This window comes from Rhinatrema bivittatum, chromosome 6 (assembly GCF_901001135.1).
Source record: "Rhinatrema bivittatum chromosome 6, aRhiBiv1.1, whole genome shotgun sequence".
Taxonomy (NCBI): domain Eukaryota; kingdom Metazoa; phylum Chordata; class Amphibia; order Gymnophiona; family Rhinatrematidae; genus Rhinatrema; species Rhinatrema bivittatum.
In genome coordinates, this window is record NC_042620.1 from 143054530 (window position 1) to 143081680 (window position 27151).

The 27151-nt window shown below is 40.6% G+C and overlaps 1 protein-coding gene across 2 annotated transcripts in view; it reads right to left on the reverse strand.

Moving 5' to 3' along the window:
- The window catches only part of MSTN (myostatin), a 42374-nt gene extending 30048 nt beyond the window's left edge, over positions 1-12326 (reverse strand). For both annotated transcript variants that reach the window (XM_029606022.1, XM_029606021.1), the window contains exons 1-2: positions 11812-12326; positions 7474-7844 (exon numbers count right to left, since the gene is read on the reverse strand). In XM_029606022.1, coding sequence (XP_029461882.1) covers positions 7474-7844; positions 11812-12184 — 744 coding nt within the window. In that variant the 5' untranslated portion in view covers positions 12185-12326. The remainder of the gene's footprint in view (positions 1-7473; positions 7845-11811) is intronic.
- Positions 12327-27151: the final 14825 nt, after the last annotated feature.

Consider the following 27151-nt stretch of genomic DNA (forward strand, 5'->3'; position numbering starts at 1 on the left):
AACTTAGGGGAAGATTTTCAAAGGGTTATGCGCATAACCCCCCAAAAGCTGCCCCTTCCACCCCCTGCATGCGCCGAGCCTATCTTGCGTGTAAGTCCCGGGGCTTTCCTGGGGGGGGCATGTCAGGGGCGTGCCGCGGCCGGTGCGTCATCGGGGGCGTTCTGGGGCGGGGCCACGGGCGTGGTTCCGGCCCAGGGGTGTTTCGGGGGCATGGCTGCTGCCTCCGGACCGGAACATGGCGCACCGGCAGCCGGCCAGCGTGCACAAGTTACGCCTGCCTCAGGTGGGGGGGGCCGGAAGGAAAGTTCCCTCCGAGGCCGCTCCGATTTCAGAGCAGCCTCGGAGGGAACGGAGGATGGCTGGGCGACTCGGTGCGCACAGGCTTACGATTTTGCGTAGCCTTGTGCGTGCCGACCCTGTATTTTATAACGTGCGAGTGGCAGCACGTGCATGTTATAAAATCGGGAGTAGATTTGTTCTCGCCGGGTTGCGCGAACGAATCTACTCCCACACACACCTTTTAAAATCTACCCCTTAGCGAATAGCCACTGCTATTACTGCTATCGGTAACATGGGATCTACTTAGTGTTTGGGTACTCGCCAGGTTCTTATGGCCTGGATTGGCCACTGTTGGAAACAGGATGCTGGGCTTGATGGACCCTTGGTCTGACCCAGTATGGCAATTTCTTATGTTCTTATCCCCCAGCAGCAGTCAGTGTAAGGACTAGGAGAAAGCCTATACTTACTAGACTCTGCCTTCGCTCACTAGTTTGTATGCCGAACAGCCTGAGGAAGAGGAGAGGTTGTAGGGAGTAGACTGTTGCTGCTGTTGCTTGAAGTAGGAGAGAGATTAAAGAATGCTAGAACATGCTCAGAAGAGGTAATAAAAAATGGTGTGCAGAGGGGAAGTGCTAGGGGTTGCAGAATGGAATGGAGTTGCAGGGTGAGGAATAGCTGTTCTTTTTCTTATTCAGATGGCACCCCTATTGTCATACTGTGTTAAAATCACTGATGTTATACATCTGGGAAGTTCAGTGTAAATGGAGTTTATTTGGTTTTTATGATGGCCTCCCCCCAAGAGTTGCAAAATACATTGCCAGCCTCACTTTAGTCTCTTTCTATCATTATCCCATATTCTGATGTGCATTACCTCCCCCAGAAGGTATAATGCAGTATTTCTCAAGCTAGTTCTGGAGTATCCCCTAATCTAGAGTCCCCAAATCCAGTCCTCAAGGGACAAAAGCCTGTCAGGTTTTCAGGATTTCCACAATGAATATGCATGAAATAGAGTTGCATATGATGGAGATAATGTGCATGCAACTCTATTTCATGCATATTCATTAGGGATATCCTGAAAACAAGACTAGTTTGTGGCCCTCGAGGACCAGATTTGGGAACCCCTAACCTAGCCAAGGTAGTTTTCATGATCTCCAGAATGAACATGCATGAGATAGGTTTGCATGTAGTAGAGGCAGTGAATGAAAAAACTATCTCATGCATGTTCATTCTGGAGATCCTGAAAACGAGACTGACTAGGGTAGGGGTATCCCAGGACAGGTTTGGGAATCACTGGGCTAGAGGTTACCCTAGGACTGGCTTGAGAAACACTGATATGATGTACTTTGAAGTCCCAATGAAGAGAAGTAGGGATAGGCAACTTCCAGTTTCTATGGACATCCATCGGCTTGGGTTTTCAAGCTATCTCTAATCAATATGCATGAGAGAGATTGCTATACAATTGAAGCAATGTGCATGCAAATCTATCTTGTGCATATTCATTAGGAATATCCTGAAAATCCAAGCAGATTCTTGTACATGAGGTAAGAAGTTGCCTAACTGGAGATAAGTCATGAAGCCAAGAACAGATGTCAGCAGTTTATTTGAAAACATCCTTTTCATTTCTTTCTGACACATAAATCCACCGGAATCAATGGGGAATGGAGTTTTTAATTTTAGTACAAAACATATATCAGTGGTTCTTAACCCAGTTCTCAGAAATCACCTAAGGCCCAATCTAAAAAGTGCACTAGTAGAGTGCACAGGTTTACCCTTAGTTGTGTGTACATTTTTGTACTCCTAATGTAGCAAGCTGTTTTGCAGATAAAAATGTGTGCATAAAATTGAGTGTGCTGCTTAGTGCACTCATATGGAAATCTCATGCTTATGAAGGTTGTATACATGCTTATCTATCTCATGCATATTCATTAGGATTACCTGAAAGCCTGACCTGTTTGCCACCCTTGAGGGTGGGAGTGAATACCACTGCATTAGCTAATATTCTCATATGTGAAGAGGTATGTTGGCTTAACTTCTTCTGTCTTAATGCTGGAAATATTACTCCTGGTCAGAGGTGGAGTAAAGTTTCTGGCACTAGTGTTAGTCTATGGGCAGAAGCAGGAATTCTGGTGCTGGGACCTGTAGTCTGAATTTATGCACAAAAAACATGCTTTGCACATCCAAAGCTTGCTTTTTGCACACAAATGATGTATGTGCACAAAATATGATTTCTGAGCTGAAAGCATTTTTATACATATAAATCATTTTATGCACGCAAAAGCATAAATCATGTTTTATGTGCATAAATCATGTCCAAGAAACTCCCCCAGCTACCTCAATTAAAATGTGCAATCAGCCTGTGCTTAGCACACTTTTTAACTTGGGTTTGAGTGTACATCTTTATGTTTGTGCACACTTTTAACTCCCACACCATTTGCTTACTGCAACAGGAGTTACATTTTCTTTTAGTGCCTGTATTAAGGAACTGTCCACTGAATTTCAGTGCATTGTCTTAACACAGGGCTTTTTAAATCAACCACCTAGCCTTTTGGGTTTTTAGGGTATCCACAATGGATATGCATAAGAATGATCTGCATGCATGAAAGCAATGCATGCAAATTTATCTCATGCATATTCTTTTGAGGATATCCTGAAAACCAGACTGGCACAGTGTGCCCAAGGTCTGGGTTGAGAACCACTGACAGAAATTATAAAATTAATCAAAATATATTTTAATATAAGGAATAAAATAGAGAAAATTATCATTTTGATTCACTTATTATTGTATCCTGATTATGACAAATTGCCTACTACTCTATTGTCCCCTTTTTAGCAACAACAGAGCTGCCAAGTTTCCCAGTTCTAGGAGGGAGATTTTAGATCAGTCCTGGATTTTTTAAAACCCCTATTCTGGAACCTGCAGCACTGATTTTGGAGAGTAGAAACAGGGACTACAATTACCATAGTGCTTTGGGATGTAAGTTCAAAACCAGTATTGGCCAAACAGATTCCCTTGGAATTGAATAACATCTAAGAATAACATTTAAAGAACAGACATTATCATAATTGACATCATAACTCAAGAGGACTTTCTCCATGCTACCTCTCCTATGACGGGATGAACTGGAATCGATAGCAAGACAACTACACCATATCAATAGTGGATAGCATTCTGCCATGGAATTATCATGGATAGCTCTACTCCAGCTATATATTTATATTTATTGGTTTTTTTATACCGACATTCATAGAAAACATCACATCAGTGTACAACTTATTAACAAATGCAATACAATGCTTTTAAACTGAAAAAATATCTGCAATAGGATATGTGCTGCTCTGCATAAACACTATAATTCTTTGACAAATTAATGTCTTTCCAAGGCCACTACTTGGACTTCATCCACCTTTACACCATCCGTCACTTATTCAGCTGACCTACTGAGCCTGTACATGATATCTCTGCGATGCAGCAACACCAAAAATAGCAGTGGCAGTGGATCAATGGGGATATGCCTGATTTTCTTGCCCTTAACTTTATCACACTCAAATAAAATGTTTCTTTCCTTCTATCCATTATTATTTGAAATACCAGCTGTTTGTCAGAAAATGAAAAGATTGGGGAAAAGCTTTGTAAGTGTTACACAAGTATTTAATGAAAGAAAAAGTGATTGCAATACAAGAACAAGTGCAAATGCGTGTTTGGATTTCCAAGAGTGCTGACTGGGGCATGGAAGAGTGACAGCAACATATAGTGCAAATAAATATTCAAATGGTAGAGATGCAATTGTTTTGAATAGGAAGGAATAGAAGGGTTGGTAGAAATACAGATGGAAAGTAATATCCTTTAAAGGAAATGTGAGTGTAGTAAAGTAAAAGATGTGTGTGTGTGTGTGTGTGATATGGCAAGCTTGTGCTAGAAAATGACACTGTGTCCAAATGAAGAAATAGAAACTGTAATAAAGAGTTAAAAATATAAAAGATAAGACATGTAGGTTGCTTTAATTTTTAGATGATGAATATAGTGATGTTCTGAAGGTCTATCAGATAAACAGACTGTATTTAGTAACTAAAGCTGGTTAACTGTAATTAACAAGATCAGGAATGCTTTTGCAGATAAAGTAGTGCTTTGCTTGAAAAAATGGCTCTTTAAAAAATTGTGCAACTGATGTAAATTGGTGCAAGTAGTATGTAGATAAAGATGAGCCGATTTATACAGTGCATTTGGATTTTTAGAAGGCATTTGACAAAGTTCCCATGAGACATTCCTCCAGGAAATTAAAACATCATGGAATAGGAGTGAGAGTGTCCTGTTATGGATTGGTAACTGGTTAAAAGGCAGGAAACAAAGAAGGACTAAATGGCCAGTTTTCTGAGAGAGGTCATTAGTTGCGTACCTCAGAGATTTGTACTGGGACTTGTGCTGTTTAACATATTCATAAATGGTCTGGAGAAGGGAACAATGATTGAGGTGATCAGATTTACAGCTAACATGAAATTATTCAAATCTGATAAAACAGCAGATTGTGAGGAACTGCAGAAGGACATCTGATGACGGATGAAATGAAATGTGGAAAATTGCAAAGAAATGCATGTACGGAAAATAATCCCAACTACAGGTACACAATGCTGCTTCTGCATTAGGAGTCGCCACCCAGGAGAAGGACCTTGAAGTCCTTGTGAACAATACTTTGAAATCTTCAGCTTAGTGTACAGCAGCAATCAAAAAAGCAAATATTATGTTAGGAATGATCAGGAAAAGACTAGAGAATAAAGTGAAAATTATCATATCACCTCCGTATTGATCCATGGTGCAACCGTACCTTGAGTATGGTGTGCATTTCTGGTTGCTCCATCTCAAAAAAGACAGCGGAACTAGAAAAAGTGTAGAGAACGGTAATAATAGAGTATAGAATGATGAGAAGTTATACAGGTTAGGGGCTCTTCAGCATGGAAAAGAGAAGGCATGACAGAAGTTTATAAAATCATGAATGGGATGGAACGGTTAAATAAAAGACAGTTGTTTACCCTTTCAAATAATGCTAAAGGGGGCACTCCATGAAGCTAATAACCAGCAGATTCAGAATATCGTTCTGTGCAAAATCAAGCTATGGAATCTTGCCAGAAGATATGGTCAAGGCACCTGGCAGAGCGCGGTATAAAATCCGGGGTCGGTGCATGCAAGAGGGTGCGCACTTCTGCACTTTGCGCACGCCGAGCCCAAGGGGAACCCCGATGGCTTTCCCCGTTCCCTCCAAGGCCACTCTGAAATCGCAGCAGCCTTGGAGGGAACTTTTTTTTTGTGTCCCCCCCCCCCCCCATCTTTCCCTCCCTTCTCCGATCTAACCCACCCCCCGGCCCTATCTAAATCCCCCCCTACACCTTCGATGGAGTTACGCCTGGCCTCTGGCAGGCGTAACTTGCGGCGCTGGCTGGCCAGGCCCTGACCCAGGTCGCTGTGTCGGGGCACTCGGCCACGCCCCCGGATATGCCCTGGACCTCCCCCGGACCGCCCATTTTTTGAAGCCCCGGAACATAAGCGAGTCCTGGGGCTTGCGCACGCCGCCGAGCCTATGCAAAATAGGCTCGCACGCGCAGGGGTAGGTTTTCGGGGGTTACGCGTGTAACCCCTTGAAAATCTACCCCTATGGGCTTACTTGTACACCTGGGGAGAGGCATTCCAGAAGGTGCAATCTAGCTGGGGTTGGAACTTACATACATATTTTTTACAAAAGTAGACTCATAAATTCTCTGGCAAAACTTGCACCAAATAGCAGGTGTAACTGTGTGCAAAGAATTTTGATAGTATAATTTTTGAAGCAAACTAATGCACATAAGTTCACTGGAAAATTGGTGCATCTCCTATGTATATTTACTGGCTAACTTATGTGCAATGTTACAAAATTATCCCCATCAAGGGTAAAGGACTGTGTTGTAAAAAGTTGTGAGCATATTTGAAAGCAGCATTTCCCCTTTCTGCGATATACCTGAAGAGGCAGAAAAAGGAAAGTCTAGGGAGGGTTTGAAAACACAAGGTGTTCATTCCTAGCAGTATAAAAAGAGGCGGGGTGAGCCCAACGTAAAGTTATTAAGGAAAATGAGGGAAAGAATTTTAAAAAGTCAAAAATTCTCTCAATGAATTGAATGGGACTGCATATAAGTTGTAATTGTCCAGACCAGATTTGCTTCTGTTTATTTATGTAGGGCCCTACTTTCTTGCAGCAGATCCTGTTGCGGGAATTTTAAAAAATCTGCAGCACAGTTTTCCAGATTCTGTGACTTGTTTACATACATTTGTATATAGATTTGCATTAATTAATATACAGTCAAAATTTTTTTATTGCAAATGATGCAATTAAAAGTTTTTGTTTAAGAAATATATTTGCTAATCTTGGTTGGGCAAGCCTGGTTAATTTCATTTGCTCTTTTTATTCTTGTTTCCATTTCACTTTATTCTTTTCCATTTTCCTTCCGTGACATCCCCCACCCAGATTTTGACTCAATGGGCAGATTCTGTGTCCACAGCAATGGCTGCAGAATTGCAGAAAAATGTCCAGTTTTTAGTGACTTGGACCTAGGATTGGGGTCTCTGAACAGGTTTAATGGCATTAATGGAATATCTGGTGAGATCTCTCCTCCTGCTGTGCATTCCAAATATTTTTTTTTCATAAACACAGATTTGTTTTTCTAGCCAAATACCTAATTTTATGATTGTTTATATTTGGCAAAATTCAGATATCTCTTACTGTTTGTTCTCTGGAAGCCAATATAGTTTTGGGTTAATCAAGCCCATAAAGAATAAGAGTTTATGTAGCTATACAGTTTATAAATTGGTTAATGCCGAAGCCAAAAACATATGCCATTTATATTTATTAGTAGTATCTAGTATATAAATTAGTGCATGATGATTTTATAGTGCCCCCTTTTGGTGTTTTTATTGGAGTACCTGGTTGAATGGTAAATGTTTTAGTAAGCAGAAAAGCTACACATTTTCTCAGAATCATAGCCAGGAGTGCTGATCATTTATAAAGGCAGAATATTAGAGGCCTATTAACCCTATGATCTGTGTACTAAAAAACACATGTTTTATTTTCTACTGCAGAGTTGTTCATTTATAGTTTAAAAAAAAATCTACTTCTAACCTACCCCAGTTGGTTAAACAAAATGAAGAGCAGGTATTCCAAATGTACCACTTACCAGTCCATCTTCACTTGTTCCTGAGTAAGTCACTGCAACAGCACGTTCATTTTCATCAAAAGCTTTGATTTCAATGCCTAGGTTGGATTCAGGTTGTTTGAGCCAGTTTTGCAGTACTGATTTGACATCGATACTCTGCCAGATACCAGCACCTGGCCTCATATCAAGTTTCAAAGCTCGAATAACATAGCTTGAACCATCTTTCATGGGTTTGATGAGTCTCAAGATTTGCACAATTATTGTTGTAGCTTTCTGGACTGGTTTCAAGTATATCCATAGCTGGGCCTTCACTACTTTATTGTATTGTATTTTAGGGTTGAATTTAAAGAAGCAACATTTTGGTTTCCCATCCACTTGCATGAGAAATTCAGCTAAAAAAATGAACAAAATGAATGATCATCAAACAGGAAATTGAGAATTAACATGCAGATCAAACAGCACTAACATGTAGATAAATAGGGACAGGGAAATTGTTTTTTTGTTATCATGAAGTAATGAGTTAAAAATTGCAATTTAAGATCATCATTCAAAACAGGGGTCATGTTTAGCCATCAACAAACTATGCTCCAGCATTTCACAAATTGTGTTCTCTGAATTCTTCAAACTCTTAGATATTTTTTCAGTATTTTCACTGGGATAAATTCTACCCTCTTGTAAAAATAATATTATTAAATTTGACAGTGCGCAAAAACATTGGAACAGTTCTCTTAGGAAGTTTAATTGGTGTCTTTATTCAGGTCGTCACCCCTTAGCTACACAGAAATGAGGAATATGACAGCAGATAAGGACCGTAAGGCCCAGCTAGTCTGCCCAACTTAATTCCTGGTACAATGCCATAGACCCCAGCTGATCTCTGACTTTCCTCTCACTTCTTCACAACTAGGGATCCTCTGTGCTTATCCCAATGCTTTCTTGAACTCCATTACTTGTGAATGACTTCTTCAAAGCAAGATTTATTTCTAAATGAGGAAAGCAAAGGCAATGAATTTTCTTACAAGTTTGAAAAACTGCATTTGATTTCTCTTGGTATTGGTTGTAAGGTCACTGAAATTTAGTGAAAATGGAGCAATTCTTAAAAGCAAGGGAAGCTGGGGAGAGAAAGGGTTGAAAGAGAGAGGGATAGTATTTCCCTCCTATTTGGGGGAATTTGAATAGTTATATTAGGGAAGCAATTATACCTGTCAGCCTCTGGACTCTACCCATGTCCAGATTTATCAGAGGACAAGAACCATTGTGCATCACACTTTTCTGGGTGTTAGAATCATAGAAACATTTATGACCTTTCACACAGTTGACACACAGTCTATCTGTAAAATCATAGTAAACTCCATTCCCGAGGATTGTTTCCCAATTGGATTCTTATTACATCTTCTAAAAGTTTTTGATTTAAAGAACATTTTATTCCCTGCCAATGTGTCATTCAGGCCCAGACAATGGGGGCCTAATTTAACTATACACTGCCTGTTAATCTGATCTAAAGCTATCTTTCCCTTGCTATAATTTACATTTATTTCAAGTATTAAAGAGGAGCTATCATGCCATTTTCTCAAACTAGGCTACTGCGTACTTAGTCCATCATTGGATTTTAAAATTCTATTTAATTTAAAAAATATGAACTTAACTGCTCCACCACCACCAGCCCTCTAAAAGGAACATCTGACCCATTCTGATGATAACATTTTTGTATGTGCATGTAGAACAATTCATACATTATAACTAGCTGTGACCACTTTACTCCATTAAGACAGTACAACAGTTTGACACCTTGTGTACCACATACACCACTGTACAGTATGATCATGATTATCAGCTACCACAAGCTGAATTATTCTGATGCTGATAATGCACAATTAAAAGTGAAAAAGGTAATCTAGGAGTCAATTCAGCCTGAGATGATCAGTCTAGAAAAACCTCCCAAAGAAAGAAACCTCACAACACCTCAAGAGATAGGAAGCTATAGTACAGAGTTCCTTAGAATACTGCTTGGGGATGGAAAAAGAGAAAAGCAACCCCGCCAAGACATCTTATTTCATATCAGAAATAAAACTGAGATGCTACAAGTTTCTGCACGTCACCAGGATCTGCTTTTAGGGAAAACAGAAAATATAACAGCTAGCAAATGTATTCTTATGCAGGCTGAGCGGCACACGCAAGAGCCGTTTTGACTCTTGGAAGTGTGAGAACAGTGCAGACATGCTGGCTTTTTTTCTTTCCACTGTGAAAATGTGTCATTTGCCTAGAAATTTAGTTGAAACTCTGTCTAGCATTAGCAGGGTTTCATTACTGACCAAAAATAGTGCATTTGCAGGTCACACTGTCCCTTTCTTCCCCAACTGGACCCAGGAAAAACTATACACACTAGCTTTGTGGACTCTGAGGGCTGTATGAGGTTTCTTTGTGTGATTTTTTTTTCTTTGCCTGTTTCGATTGATATGCTTTATGATGCTTTTGGTAATTTATCTTAAGCTACTGATAATGGAAATGCATCACCACATCAGAGAATACACCTGCATTTTCCTACCTAGAACTTACTCCTCCGCAGTGCCAGCTTCAGTATGCAATGTGTGTATATTCAATATTGTTTGTGATCACCCTGCGGGTGGATCACAGAATGAATTCATACAAATTCAGACTTCAAGAGTAACTAATCCTGTACAGATATTTTGGCTGCCAAAACAACTATGGGCTAGATGTACTCAGCATTTTCCTATAGTTGCAAAATGGGTGATAACTTCAGGTCATCCGGCCCAGTGTCCGAAAGAACATCCTGCCTGAGTGAGGGATCGGAAGATGCATGCAGACTGAAATTACTAGGAGGCAGGCAAAAGGACAGAGACGAATCAGTTCTCATTGCCAGTGTCAAAATAAAGCTAGTTTTAATTGCACAATAAAATTTGGTACTATCTCATACAACAGAACAAGAAATGAATGTGCATCTATTCAGAAACAGATTCATAACTAAATGGCTGCTTCCGAAATGAGTTGCCTTTTGGGATTGACTCTATGAAAGCAGCAAAGTAACTTGTAGTAACCATGTGTAGCATGATTGTTTACTAGGCAAAAGTTTAAAATACATTCATAGTGATAAATCTTATTTTGATCAATTGCTTAGATCTGTCATTATAGCTATATTACAGATGAGTGTATATATTTTAATATTTTGTAGTTCATATAACTGATAATTTGAATGAGGTAATGTATTTGCCTTGTTAGTTCAATTTAAATACATGGAAATACAGGTTAGCAAACACATTCACCTGCAACTTGTATATTGGCCTTTATTTCTATGTTATTGACAGTAAATTGAAGCAGCTGATATTATCATTAGGACAACATGTGGCTTGCTATCCCTTGCAGCTGAATCATCGTTTTGGAAAAAAAAGAAATGCTCACTCATAATTTTAGCAGAGCAAAACTATTACAGCCCCAGATCACTAAAATATGAAAAATCAAATTCAGTCATTCATCCTGAAGGTACCTGATAGATCATCAGGTTTTTGCAAACAGCAAAGCAATATAAGGTCAAGGCAGTGCCGCAAAACAAAACAAGGGTAAATCTGAAGTGACATTTAAAGAAGAAACACCTGGAAACTGCCTTTTCCCTAATGGGTCTCTGTTGTAGTCAGACAGACTGATGAAACAAGGGGCAGTCTTAGATCCATCCAGTACTAAAATATTGTATTAGAACTGTAGATTTGAAAGACAAATGTTCGAATTCTGTTGACTTTCTGGGTCTCTCAAGCTTTTTTTAATGATGATGTCACCAGAACTACTCAGTGAGAATATTTCCTTCACTTTCATTGCAGCTACCTTTATGTAGTGGGCATCAAATCCCACCACCTTACTAGTGCTTCCCTAACAAGCAATTTGCATCACGCCTCTTCTTGTTAATTTAGCAGACATCTTCTATTAAATTAAACTGCTCATTAATACAGATTTCCTACATTGCCTAACAATAGTTGACTTAGTGCCGAACTATGAAATAAGTATAACTACTCAAACTTTTAAAACATATTTAGAAAACAATCCAAAGGCTTTAGTTTAATCTAACTAAGCACAGTACTGAAACTGGCTACTTCATGTTGCTCTGCCCTTTTTATTAGTGCAGTTTTGCAAAGAAACTGAAAAATAATGCAAAGCTATAAAAGGTCATCAGGAGGTAATATTTTCATGCTTCATAACCTCTCTTTAAAAAAAAAAAAAAAAAAAAGTTTCTTCTCTCCCTCCCACTTGCATGCTACAGCCAGCAGCTTGTTAGCAGAAGTTGAGAGATCTGTGATTCAATGAGAGTTACTTGTCCGTAGACTATTGTGGTATGAACTTAGCTGGAGTACTTACACTCTGTAGGCATAGTGATAACAGTTTCAGTGGTGGCATGATAATCGTCGTCTTCCATGGATCCGTCATTGTTGTCATCTCTCTGGATATCGTACTGATCGATCAGTTCCTGAAGCGCGGGAGCTTTAGGTAAACGCTGTTTAATAACATCCCTGCTAATATTAGGAGCTTGCTCCAGTCGCAGTTTGCTGAGGATTTGGATTTTTATGGTTTCTAGCCTTGACAGTTTAGTATTTTGTCTCCAGATACATTCACTGCACGGTGTATCTTTTCCCAGATTCTCTTCTGGCAGGTTCTTATCATTCAGATCCACTGGACTAAGTATAAGCAGCATGCACAGGTAAAAGTAGTTACAGAGTTGCAACTTTTGCATGTTTTCACATGAAGTGTAATTTCCTTGTTTGTTTGTTCGTTCTTCCTTTTTTTTTTTTTTTTAATTTCTTCTTTGCTGTTCTTTCTTTATTTTCTGCTTCCTTGGCCAAAAAGATTTCTATTGGAGGTATTATAAGAGAGATCACCCACCACACTTGTAAATTTTCTATATTCCAAGAGGGCTTTTATAGTGCAACTTCAGTTACGCCTGTGTCATCAAAACCAATGATTGGCCGTTGTACCCACAATGAATCTATCAGATGTTAGAGCCATGTCTGCCGCCAGAGAGCATGTTGCAACCTTGAAAGAAAACATTTTTCAACTTCTTCATAGAAAAAAAAATATCCCAGTATGTCAGAATTGGATATACCATAGTTTATTTGTCAAGAGTCAAAATTAAAAACTAAAGGAGTCATGGTATGTTTTTTTTATTTTTTAGTGTAGTATTTTTCTGGACATAGCAATAAATACATGTATAGTTTGTTTTATTTTGCTTTAGCTTGTTACTCTTGAACTAAAATATTTAACAAAACAATATTTGTTTATACAGCCATTAAAGATTAGCCATGATTACAAAACTTTCCCTGCTATTCTGTTCCAGAGCACAGCTCAGTCTTTTTTTTTTTTTTTAATTTCCTACATTGTTTTTTTTTTTTTTCAAGCTTTGCAAAATTTAAGGGTGCAAAAGCACTGCCTTAGGGTTCAGATAAGCAGCTTCACTATGCCCAAATAAAGGAAAAAATGTTGATTTCATTGTACAGAAGACTGAGGTTTGATTTTTCTCTGTACAAACACCATTTAAAGAAAAATGTACATATACATGTAACAAAGGCTTTTGCAAATTTCTAGGATAGTTTGTTACATTTACATTTTCCTTTGAAAATGACCCTAAAAATGTTTTATCAAAATTGAAGGTAATTCGAAAGCATCAGAGAAAATGAATTAAATATTTTGTCACTATATATGCAGACTGCTGATAAGAGGTGATGTACATGTAAACATCTCTTTAATAATTGTAAAAGTGCTAAAATTAATGTTTTCAATCCAAAGCAACAAGATAGTACTAAACAGCCTATCCATCTTAGCACCATGAAATCTAATCCAAATGCAATCCTTTATATATTCCTACATCAGTTACTAGTGGAAAAAGGTTTTCACTGTAAAGGGTCATGATCCCTAACCATCAGTTGAGCTGTTATAGGACAATCAAGATATTCTCCTCCACTCTCTACTTCATCTCCCTGTGAAATCCCTGCTCACCTGCACAGGGAGGCTTGAAGTTAATTATGTGGTTCTCTTGTATGGTAGCACAATGAGCTGATATTAAGGACAAGTGTTTGGTTCAAGATGAGCAGCTAGTTAAGTCAGCCGGATACACATATCTGGCTAACTTAACTGGGATATTCAGCAGTGCAGCCACGCCACTGAATATACCCAGAAAGGTTAGAATTAGCCACCACCCGACGCCACATTAATAATGGCTGGGTGAGAATACTCCCCAGCCTCCAATAAGATGAGACAAGTGGATACCAAGGAAGATGTTGCAAGTTCTAAGCAGTGCTTCCATTTCTTATGTCATTCAATTGACAACAGTTACTTTAAACACCAAGTGAGGATTCTGGCTGATAAATAATCCTTCAAAAAGGTTCAAAAGTGGAAACTGAAGTTAAGTTGACTTAGGCTCAAGTCAATGTTCTGAAAAGCTGTACTCTAACAAACACCCCTCTCCTTCCATGTACATCCATTACTAGAAGCAAGTATGATTTTAGGATCTGTGCCTCTGTTCCTCAGCTTTTCCACCAAGACATTACCTACCAAGAAATATCTTTCCATCTGTTTTTTATTGCCCAATTAAATATTGTACATTCTTTCTTAACATTTCACTTCGTATTATTGCAAAAGTACTTTTCAGTCAAAACAATTTTTTTTCAATGTAGCTTTTCAATGTGTGTGTGTGTGTGCATATAACAGAGTGGACACGCCAGAAGGAGTGGAGAGAATGAGACGGGATTTAAGGAAGCTGGAAGAGTGGTCGAAGATATGGCAGCTGAGATTCAATGCCAAGAAGTGCAAAGTAATGCTATGGGGAGTGGAAATCCAAATGAACTGTATTCGTTGGGGGGGGGGGGGGGGAAGGCTGATGTGCACGGAGCAGGAGAGGGACCTTGGGGTGATAGTGTCTAATGATATGAAGTCTGCGAAACAATGCGACAAGGCGATAGCAAAAGCCTGAAGAATGCTGGGCTGCATAGAGAGAGGAATATCGAGTAAGAAAAGGGAAGTGATTATCCCCTTGTACAGGTCTGGAGACCGTATCTACAAAGAGACAGAGACAAGATTGAAGTGGTACAGAGAAGGGCGACCAGAAAGGTGGAGGGTCTTCATCGGATGTCATACGAGGAGAGATTGAAGAATCTAAATATGTACACCCTGGAGGAAAGGAGGAGCAGGGGTGATATGATTCAGACTTTCAGATACTTGAAAAACTTTTAACAATCCAAAGACAACGACAAACCTTTTCCGTCAGAAAAAAATCAGCAGAACCAGAGGTCACGAGCTGAGGCTCCAAGGAGGAAGACTAAGAACCAATGTCAGGAAGTATTTCTTCACAGAGAGAGTGGTGGATGCCTGGAATGCCCTTCCAGAGGAAGTGGTGAAGTCCAAAACTGTGAAGGACTTCAAAGGGGCATGGGATAAACACTGTGGATCCATCAGGTCTAGAGGACGCGTATAAAGAGGAGGCAGCAAAACACTGCACAGAGCGGCAGTAGCCACAGAGGCATTCACGGAGCAGGATGCCAGTGGTTGGTGTTCCACCTTCATGGAGTGGAAGGATGGAGGGCTGCCAACTCCAAATTAAAAAAAAACCAAAAAAACAGGGGTGGGTAAGAGTATGTAAAATTAATGGTGAGTTCATGGGCTACAGGTATTACCAATTATTAAGCTTATTCAGTATTTGTTGATAGTTAATGTGGCTTTCAAGGCATACTTCACTTTCAATGCATATCCAGCATAGCTCTCTGCTTCAACGGCAGGGGAGAAGAAAAACTAATACTTCACGCATATCCAGCATAGTCTCTGCTTCAACGGCAGGGGAGAAGTAAAACTAATACTTCACGCTTATCCAGCATAGCTCTCTGCTTCAACAGCAAGGGAGAAGAAAAACTGATACTTCACGCATATCCAACATAGCTCTCTGCTTAAACGGCAGGGGAGAAGTAAAACTAATAGTTCACACTTATCCAGCTTAGGTCTCTGCTTCAACGGCAAGGGAGAAGAAAAACTGATACTTCACACATGTCCAGCATAGCTCTCTGCTTCAACGGCAAGGGAGAAGAAAAACTGATACTTCACACATATCCAGCATAGCTCTCTGCTTCAACGGCAGGGGAGAAGTAAAACTAATAGTTCACACATATCCAGCATAGCTCTCTGCTTCAACGGCAGGGGAGAAGAAAAACTAATACTTCACGCATATCCAGCATAGCTCTCTGCTTCAACAGCAGGGGAGAAGAAAAACAACCAATAAGGGCTGAATAACATAGTCTGGGTAAACAAATAAGTATGGGTGTAGCTTGCTTATTGCGGCGGTTACTACCCCTAACTAATCAAGCTTGATATTTTACTTGGATGCAGCTCCATCACTGCTCTCTACATTAATGGTGGGGCTGGAAGGGAAATAGAACCAAAGGTTACTAAGAGCCAAGAGAAACAGATAAGTATGAGAAAAAGAAGTGTGGAGCTTGCTGGGCAGACTGGATGGGCCGATTGGTCTTCTTCTGCCATCATTTATATACTTCTATGTTTCTATGTTTCACACACACACACACACACACACACATACACACTAGATCTGATATGCCTTTAGCAATTTCTTATATTACCAAAATAAACTTTTTTTTTTCAGTTTTGTTTCCTGATATAACTCACATAATTTTCTAGCCTTATATCTGAATGTTTGCATCAGTTTTTCATATGTAGTTATTGAATATAAAATGCTGAAAGAGATGAGTGAGATTTAAATGTTTTAAATCTTTAAGTCTTTTAGAAAAGACCTAAAGACATGGCTGTTCAACAAGACTTATCAGAACTCAGAATAATGAAACACAGCATTGTGTTTTTATTCAGGCTTTCTATGCTTTTATTTATTTTATTTTTCTATCAAATTTTATTCGCTGCTTTGATTTTATTTTGTCTTAGTTGTATGTATTATTAGTCTTATAAGTTTCTATTTTACCTATTTTATTACCTTCTTATGCACTTATAACTTAATTTTATTTTGTACTTCATATCACTGTATGTATGTAAACCATTGTGATGGTTCCCCCTGAATGACGGTAACAAAATAACATTCTAAATAATTATTTATTTATTTATTTGTTTATTCTTACAAATGAATTTTTTTCTATTATATTTACATAATACTTAATTGTTTGAATGGTATAGTCAGGAAATTCAAATGAAAGTATACATATGTAGGCTATATCTATCAACATCTCTGCTATTCCTATCTAGAAAGATTTTTTTAAATATAGGATATGATTTGAATAGGTTTAATAGTATGCACAGCCTGACCCCTGCTGGTTTTCTTAGGAAATGCATATTTTATAAACAATTCTATTCCAGGTATCTGGGTAGTAAGACATCCTCGCAAGCAGGAGCTTTTTGTTATGGGTCTTATGAGAAGTCCTTTTACATGTTTTCTTGCAAACACTAATGATGCCTGGGAACAATCTGTGTCCGATGTAGAAATTTGATACAAACATATCTTTCAAGCAAAAACAGCAACAATCTATCAGCAAATAGTTTTCTCTCTAGCACTCAGTCTTGCCGTTCTCTGCTCTTCAGATCAGTCTCAACTTTTTTGTTTTTTTATGCTAGCTATAGTGAGCAGATATGCACATACATTTCTTTTGGTTACTTATTGGAAATCTGTAAACTGTTCATAAATTTATAATATAGAAATAACATTGTGAGAATTTCCATTACATCATATGTGAAATGAGGCAATGCATTGACCAGTAATTTGTGTTATAATCATTAGAAACTGCTTTTCATTGAATACATGGACCAGTTATGCCAACGGTTCATACATTTTACTTTGCTTTTGCATCTTTTTCTGTGGAAAGTAATTTTGCCTTTGTGTGTTCACGGAAGTGTATAAAGAAGCCTCATAATTTGTGAAATTCTATATAAATAAAGTATAATAAAGTCTGACTCATGAAGGTTGCCATACCCATAGGCTTACAGACCTACTACTATTCCAACTTGTAGGATAAACATGTTCTTGTTAAACAGGTTGTGCAGCTCAGCTTTCTGGCTCCCTGTCAGGAATAAGGCGGTCTGATCAATCGCCTACATGCCAGGGACAGGACGAGTCCGAGTGGGCAGTAGCAACTATTGACACATAACATGGGGGGATAGTGATCAATCATTTCTCTCTCGCACGCACACTTGTTTACGGCACAGTATAAAAGAAAAGGACTTTCCAGTGTCCGGCGGGAGTAGGAGATATTGCCTCTATAGACGTTTAGAGTGCTGGACACTGAAAACCCCCTTTTTGCCTTTGCTGACCTGACGACTCCTCGATACAAGACTGATGACACGAAGGGTGCTGGATGGCATATGCAATCATGTGGTATGTAAATAACTTTCTGTAAATAACGACTGTTACCATGATGTCACATTAATAAATGATGTCATAGATATTGGGTCAGAGTACCGTATAGAGATGTGAATCGTGTGATCGATCGTCTTAACGATCGATTTCGGCTGGGGGGGGAGGGAATCGGATCGTCGCGGTTTTGTTTTTGTAAATATCATGTAAATCGTAAATCAGGGGAGGGTGGGAAAACCGGCACACTAAAACATCCCTAAAGCCCATCCCGACCCTTTAAAATAAATCCCCCCACCCTCCCGAACAGAGCGGGGGTCCCGGTGTGATCTTTTACTCTCGGGCCTGCGGTGCGTTGTAGAAATGGCGCCGGTGCTACCTTTGCCCTGTCATATGACAGGTCAAAGGTAGCGCCGGCGCCATTTTGTTTTTTGTCCCCCCGACGTCAGGAGCGTAGGAGATCGCTCCCGGACCTCTGCTGGACCCCCAGGGACTTTTGGCCAGCTTGGGGGGGCCTCCTGACCCCGACAAGACTTGCCAAAAGTCCAGCGGGGGTCCGGAACGACCTCCTGCAGTCAAATCATTTTGCGTACGGCCGGCGCCATTTTGTGCAAAATGGCGCCGGCCGTACGGCAACACGATTCGACTGCAGGAGGTCGTTCCCGGACCCCCGCTGGACGTTTGGCAAGTCTTGTGGGGGTCAGGAGGCCCCCCCAAGCTGGCCAAAAGTCCCTGGGGGTCCAGCGGGGGTCCGGGAGCGATCTCCTACGCTCCTGACGTCGTTTTGCCATACAAAATGGCGCCGGCCATACACTGTATGGCCGGCGCCATTTTGTACGGCAAAACGATTCGAGTGCAGGAGGTCGCTCCCGGACCCCCGCTGGACTTGTGGCAAGTCTTGTGGGGGTCAGGAGGCCCCCCCAAGCTGGCCAAAAATCCCTCGGGGTCCAGCGGGGGTCCGGGAGCGATCTCCTACGCTCCTGACGTCGGGGGACAAAAAACAAAATGGCACCGGCGCTACCTTTGACCTGTCATATGACAGGGCAAAGGTAGCGCTGGTGCCATTTCTACAACACACCGCAGGCCCGAGAGTAAAAGATCACACCGGGACCCCCGCTCTGGACCCCAGGTAATTTAAGGCATTTTGGGGGGGTTCGGGAGGGTGGGGGATTTATTTTAAAGGGTCGGGTCGAGGGTTGTTTTAGTGTGCCTGTTTTTCCGCCCTCCCCCTTCCCCTCCCCCTTCCCCCGATTTACGATTTTTGACGATAAATCGGGGGAATTCCTATTGTATCACGCTTCTAACGATTTTTGACGATTTAAAATATATCGGATGATATTTTAAATCGTCAAAAAACGATTCACATCCCTAGTACCGTATTCTCTCATTCCCAACATTTGGCGTCACACACAGGATGTCTCTATTTAAAAGGAAAGAGACATCCGAACCACCAAGCCCGGTGGATCTAAAAATTCCCGGATGGGAAAAAACCCCATATCAAATGTTGGCCCAGGAATGGGCTACGAATACAGGGCTCGTGGAGGCTTGGGATATAGGAGGAGAACCTTTAGATATTGTAAATCAACTCCAACAGGTCCCCGTAATAAAAGGAAAAGAATTGGGGACAGTGGGACGGAGAGGATTGGTAGTATTAACAGGATATAGGAAATGTCATGAACAAAAAAGCGTGTTGCAAGAGAAATTAGTTGAACTAGAGCAAGAGATAGACAACCTCCTCAAAGATAATGTTATGCTTAGGTGTCACTTAGAGACGTTTAAACAGAAGGCAGAACATTATCAGACGGTGGCCGAACGAGCTGCTGTGCGGGTAGCACAACACAAATATAGAAAACGAAGAGGAAGAGTAAATCATTCTAAAATACGAGCATGTGTTATGAAAGATGACTGGGATCCAGAGATACAGGATGGGGACATATGGGACTCTGCGAACAGTGAGGAGGAGGCAGTAATACCCCCTCCCCCCATAGAGCAAGCCTGTCCCATAATCAGGTGTAAATTAAAGCAGACCAGCGATGGCAGAGCTATAGAACAGGAGGGTACACAAGTAATGGAGGACTTCACCCAACAAGAAGTAAGTGAGATATTGGATCGCATGGGGCAAAAACCAGGAGAACCTATTGACCGCTGGCTAGTGAGATTATATGAATCGGGGGCGGGAGACATTATGATTGATCAAAAAGATGTTAAAAGATTCACTATGATTTCTACCGATCCCAAGGTAAGGGCAGCTATCAGAACAGTAGTTTGGCAAGGGGACATGACGGACTTGTTTCGAGTAGTTGCTGCTGCCACTAAAACAAGGTATAGCACTGTATTAGATTGGCCCGTCTGTAACAAACCATTATATAATATGCATGATATCATACAGCGTATCAAAGAAATTACCATACAAACATGGTGTCTGAGGAATTTGCAGGGAGATTTCCTGGACCTACCCCTGCCCGGTACGGTTCTGGGAAGAGATTATGCGAACCGTAATCCCGGCACACCGGTTCATTATGTTGACCTTGCTATTAAATACGGCTGGGAAGAAAATTGGAGATTTGATTCAGGCAATCAGAGAGGTCCTAGATTTAGGGATACAAGAGCGCAATGATAAGACTTTCACATTTAAAGGCGAAGTATGTGACAGAGGAGAAGATATTCGAAAGGGATACAGGGATCTCTGAAACCGAGATACGGACGCACGGGTGTCAAGGAGAGATATGTTTGCAGCATTGATAGCTGCCGGAGTGGCTAAAGAGAAAATAGATGGTATTCCAACCAAAGACATGTATAAATTGTATCTGCAAAAATGCAAGGGTAAACAAAAGAAAGTTTACACGGAAAGGGAGGAAGACTGGAGAAAAGTGTTACTAACAAAGATGAACCAATTGTTGCAAGAGAAAAAAGAGCAAGAGGTAAATGCTACAAACCCCTTCATAAACGAGTCTGAGTCCATACAACCCAGCGCCCCACCTCAGGAGGCCAATAGTACCAGACTGTATCCGGACATCCTGGGCACACTAGGAAAAAGGCCATACCCCCCCAAATCACTGCCGTCACCGTGGATAATCGCCCCCATATTGGGGTAGAAATATAATGGCGAAATGAGGCACAGCAGGTGATGGCTTTAGTAGATTTGGGGGTGGAGGCCACTTTAATATTTGGAAATCCCAAGAAACATGGGGGGCAAAAGGTAGAATTAACGGGTCTTGGAGGAAAAACTGTGATAGGAAAACGAACCATAATTTCTTTAGTCGTGGGAGGATACAAAATTCTTCAAGCTAAGGTAGTAATTGTACCCATTAAGGAATATATAATTGGGATGGATCTGTTACAGGGACTTAAGTTGAATACAACATGTGGGCAAATGGTGTTTGGAAAGGCGCCAAGTAAGCAAGTAGCATTTGAAAACAATAGACCAGTATATCTATCCAGAACAATAATAGTGGGTAGAACTGTGGGACCAGAAATAGCTTTGCCTAAAACAAGGGGTCCGGTATGCCAGAAGCAATACCGGATACCTAGAGACATAAAGAGATAACAGAAACAATTAAGGATTTACAGGAAGCTGGGGTGCTAATTCCAGCCACTAGCAGTTGGAATAATCCCATCTGGCCAGTGAAGAAATCAGATGGTTCGTGGAGAATGACAGTAGATTACAGGGCTTTGAACAAAAATACAGACCCTCTGACTGCCGTGGTCCCCGATATTGTAACATTGGTAGAGCAGATACAGCAACATTCGGGGAAGTGGTACACCGTAATTGATTTAGCAAATGCTTTTTTCACAATTCCTATCTGTAAAGAAAACCAAGAACAATTTGCCTTCACGTGGGAAGGACGACAGTATACCTTCACTAGACTACCTCAGGGATACTTACATAGCCCTACCATATGTCACCGGAGGGTGGCAGAATATTTAGAAAGGTATGATTGTCCAAAGACATACAATTAACTCATTACATTGATGATATACTAGTACAAGGGGATACAGAAGAGCAAGTAGCGATAGCTCTAGCACAAGTAGTAGAAAATATGGAGAATAGAGGTTGGAAAATTAACAAGAATAAAATACAAGGACCTAGCAACACTGTGAAATTTTTGGGGATACAGTGGTCGAATGGTAAAAGAGAAATCTTACCAAAGGCAAAGGATAAGATATTGTTGTTTTCCCCACCGCGGAATCAAAAAGAAGCCCAGAAATTTATAGGACTATTTGGATTCTGGCGACAGCACATTCCACATTTGGGGCAAATATTGTCCCCATTGTATAAAGTAATTCGAAAAAAGGAAAAATTCGAATGGGGACGATTACAACAAGATGCTTTTAATCAGGCTAAGGTCATAAGAACATAAGAAATTGCCATGCTGGGTCAGACCAAGGGCCCATCAATCCCAGCATCCTGTTTCCAACAGAGGCCAAAACCAGGCCACAAGAACCTGGCAATTACCCAAACACTAAGAAGATCCCATGCTACTGATGCAATTAATAGCAGTGGCTATTCCCTAAGTAAACTTGATTAACAGCCATTAATGGACTTCTCCTCCAAGAACTTATCCAAACCTTTTTTGAACCCAGCTACACTAACTGCACTAACCACATCCTCTGGCAACAAATTCCAGAGCTTTATTGTGCGTTGAGTGAAAAAGAATTTTCTCCGATTAGTCTTAAATGTGCTAATTGCTAACTTCATGGAATGCCCCCTAGGCCTTCTATTATTCGAAAGTGAAAATAACCGAGTCACATCTACTCATTCAAGACCTCTCATGATCTTAAAGACCTCTATCATATTCCCCCTCAGCCGTCTCTTCTCCATCCATTCTCTTTGCTATCCAAACAGCATTAGACTTATGGCCTATCAGGGAGGGGCCCATAGAATTACAAGTTTCATTTTCATCTTGTTATGCGGACTGGAGTCTGTGGCAGAAACAAGACGGTAAACGAGTACCATTAGGGTTTTGAAGCAGGAAATTACCTGATGCTGCATGGCAGTATTCAGCCTTTGAGAAGCAGTTACTAGCATGTTACTGGGCTTTGTTAGACACGGACCAATTAACTCAGAACCATGAAATCCTTATGCGCCCTTTAATCCCAATTATGTAGTGGGTACACAGCACCCCGCATACCCATCGGATAGGGTATGCACAAGAAGCTTCCATTGTAAAATGGAAATGGTATATCCAGGACACGGCGAAATCAGGCTTGGCTGGGCACTCCATGCTCCATGAACAGGTAGCAGAAATTCCTATTAATCAAGAAAAAGAACAGATAGAAACATTGGATATTCCTCCTTCTCCAGTTACTACCGGGGTACCATTCGACCAATTACCCAAAGAACAGCAGTTACATGCTTGGTTTACAGATGGCTCGGCTAGAATGAAGGGAACCGAGCGATTATGGAAGGCTGTAGTGTATAATTCTCATACAAACGAAGTAAGTCAGGAGGAAGGGATAGGCAAATCTAGCCAGTTTGCGGAACATTATGTCATATGGATGGCTTTACAAAAAGGGGAAACGGATTGCCACATTTATACTGAGAGTTGGGCAGTCATGAAAGGAATGACTCAGTGGATGTCAAAATGGCATAAAGGTCAATGGAAGATGCATCACCGCCCGGTATGGGGCACTGACATTTGGCAAAAAATCTGGGCTGAGTGTCACAAAAAGCATGTTACAGTGTTCCATGTAGACGCACATGTGAAAGATGTTTCTTTATCTAATCTGTACAATCCATTGCAGATAAACACGCAAAAATCCGAGCCAGTGTCACGACCACAAACGAGCAGGGGCTATGGAAATGGGCACACGAAAAAAGTGGCCACTTGGGGGCGGAAGCTACTCACAGGTGGGCCCAAGCCAGAAGGATACCAGGATCCCTCCCTGATTTTCAAAACATACTCACACAATGTGAATATTGTCAGTTGACACATCCAAGGTCACCACGAGCTATCCATCGTGGTTTAAGTCCTGCCACTATTTGGCAAATAGATTTTATAGGCCCTTTACGAAAATGTGGAGGAGATGTATATTTATGTACGGCAGTAGATACATTTAGTGGAATCATGATGGCTGTGCCTGCACCAGAGGCTAATCAGAAAGCTACGTTAAAACTTTTAAATGAAATGAGTCGGTATTATGGAATACCAAAACAAGTTCAGAGCGATAGAGGGACTCACTTTATTGGTAAATTAGTGCAGCAATATGCTAGAGACAACTACATTGAATGGATCTTTCACATTCCATATTATCCGCAAGCTGCCGGCCTTATTGAGCATATGAATGGGTTATTAAAAAATATGTTACGCTCTCTTACAAAATCTGTCACCATGAAGGGGTGGATATCTGTATTGTCCACAGCTCTACAGCTGCTAAATAGTAGACCTTTAAAAAAGGACGGAAAGACTCCTTTCCAGAAGTTATATAATCAGGAACCCGCTTCTACTCAGATCCGAAATATCATTTGCTGGGCTACGGCTTCGGGAAACGTCGAGTTGCCCCGCCAAAATAGTTATGAAGCTACGGGATATGATGTAACCAATCCCACCGCTATAGAGATACCTCCCCATGAATCTTTATTGTATGATTTACAGATTGGGTGCGGCATCCCTAAGCAACATTTTGGATGGCTGTGTATTCGATCTAGTTGGGCAAAACAAGGCATAACTGTATTGGGGGGAATCATTGATTCTGACTACCGTGGTCCCATATATGTACTTTATCACAACTTGACGAATAAAGAAATTTACGTTCCTGCCCAAACCAAAATGGTACAATTGATTATTATTCCCTATGTAACAGACCAAATGGTATGGGGAATTCCCAATTCCACTCCCCGAGGACAAGGTGCCTTTGGAAGCACCTCCAATCCAAGTAAACTACATCCAGGAGCTAAAATATGGATCTTCACACCTCATAGAGAACCTAGGAAAGGTGAAATTTTAGCTGTTGGCAAAGATGCAGTACTGACTGTACTACCAGAAGGAGATGAACATTGGATACAGGTACCCAGTATCCGATGTAAACTAAGGGAATAACTAACAAAGTGTTCTCTCGCTACAGGTTGGCTTGCACCTCCCTTTTATGGAGATCAACCTCTTTACCATCATTGGTATGGTGCACAGCCTATATCAGCCTGTAGAAGTAACCTCCGGACGGGGGACTATCAAGTGGAAGAACAGCACCTCCTCTCGGACGCAGGATAATTTCACATGTAAAGCATACGATGCTTGTGTGGTTTGGAACATCACCACAATTGCAAAAGTAGTGAAAGCAAAGAAAACACAGGCCTCATCACTAATATTATTGCAAATTGGATTCCTGACCCCGCAGACATGCAACAGTATGTGTAGAAGTATTTGCATTTAAATAATGATTTGGTTATAGAAGGGTGGAATGCCACTTGGGAAATGGGACATAATCTGACTGCATTTGTTAATTGGACACAATCCCGTATGCAAGCTTTGTATCTACAACAACAGATAGAGATGATACAAACCAAACTATACATGAGTATTTCTCCTATTTGGAAGGAATTGTTCCAATCATATGTACCCCTACACTAATGGGATTGGCTTGCCCTTTAATGTATTCCACATTACCAGATGATTGCTCGTTGCAGCAACCTTTGGCACACTGTAGCCTTCTAATATTACCTGATAATGTAACTGGTTTCATAATTCCATTCCCTGAAACTGTATGTGTATATAATTTGACTTTTACAGGATGCCTGTATAATGTTACTTGGTTTACTTTTGGTTCTCAACAATATTATTTACCACCAATGGACATCGCTGATGCGCAATTGGGGGTAAAGTTGGACTTATCATTCTTTAAGACACCATTGTTGGATTTGACTAAACTGCAAAAGGTATTGAATACCTCAGATTCGTTGAAACAGACCCTGAGACATGTGGACATTGCTGTAATTGGTGCCCTGCTTCGAGCGGACTTTGCCAAGGAACACCTACTACATTTACAACAACAATTGATAAAAGACACCTCTCATTCTTGGTGGGATGTGTTTTTCAGACGTTCCTCTACTGCTACAATGACTCTGAATTGGATTTTTCATCCTATCCTTATTGTAATGTGTGTATGCCTCCTGTGCCTAGTGTGTACATGTTATCTTACCTATCGAGTGCATAAAATAGCACGTCAAAGTAAATATACCACTACAGTGGCTTCGTATGCAGTGGTGCCTGCATTGGAGAATGATTGATCAAGGGTGGAGTGTAGGATAAACATGTTCTTGTTAAACAGGTTGTGCAGCTCAGCTTTCTGGCTCCCTGTCAGGAATAAGGCGGTCTGATCAATCGCCTACATGCCAGGAACAGGACGAGTCCGAGTGGGCAGTAGCAACTGTTGACACATACCATGGGGGGATAGTGATCAATCATTTCTCTCTCGCACGCACACTTGTTTACGGCACAGTATAAAAGAGCAGGACTTTCCAGTGTCCGGCGGGAATAGGAGATATTGCATCTATAGATGTTTAGAGTGCTGGACACTGAAAACCCCCTTCTCGCCTTTGCTGACCTGACGACTCCTCGATACAAGGCTGATGACACGAAGGGTGCTGGATGGCATATGCAATCATGTGGTATGTAAATAACTTTCTGTAAATAACGTCTATTACCATGATGTCACATTAATAAATGATGTCATAGATATTGTATCAGAGTACCGTATTCTCTCAATACATGTATTTTATCAGCCATTTCACAATTGTGATTTCTTTTTCTATTTAATATTTTGATGCCTGACATTGAGCTGAGAAGACCCAATGTTCTAAATATGCACACAGGCCTATTTAAGCTACCTTTCCTCATATACATGGAAGGCCCGTGACATACTACTGAAGCAAATTTTAATTGGATTGAAACCCCAGAGAGAGGAGAAAAGTGACCTGGGCACAGCAAACCACATAGACGATATATTAAGAGTACATTGTCTATTGTTCAAAAGCTTTAGCAGCCAGGAGCTCTGCTTCCTGTTAAACTGTCTGCCAGATACTAAAATAGAATATGTACTGGGCAGGTTGAATCAAACCAGTTTTTCAGACTTTGCTGCCATTTCAATGCCATTTAAAAGAGATTAATTTTTTGATCTAAAAAATATAAGTGAAATGCATATTGTCAACAAATATAAATATATTGTCATTTCAAGTATTTTCAGATTGGGTTAAGGCATTCCTCCATGTAGAAGGAGAATAGACAGAGGTTTGCAGGGCAATTAAAGGACTGTAATTGAACACATTCCTACTCCAGCAGCAACCTAAACTTAACAATCTAGCAGCAAGATGGGAGCTTTCTAGTCTTTTGCATTGGGTGCCACATGTATGATTTTTTA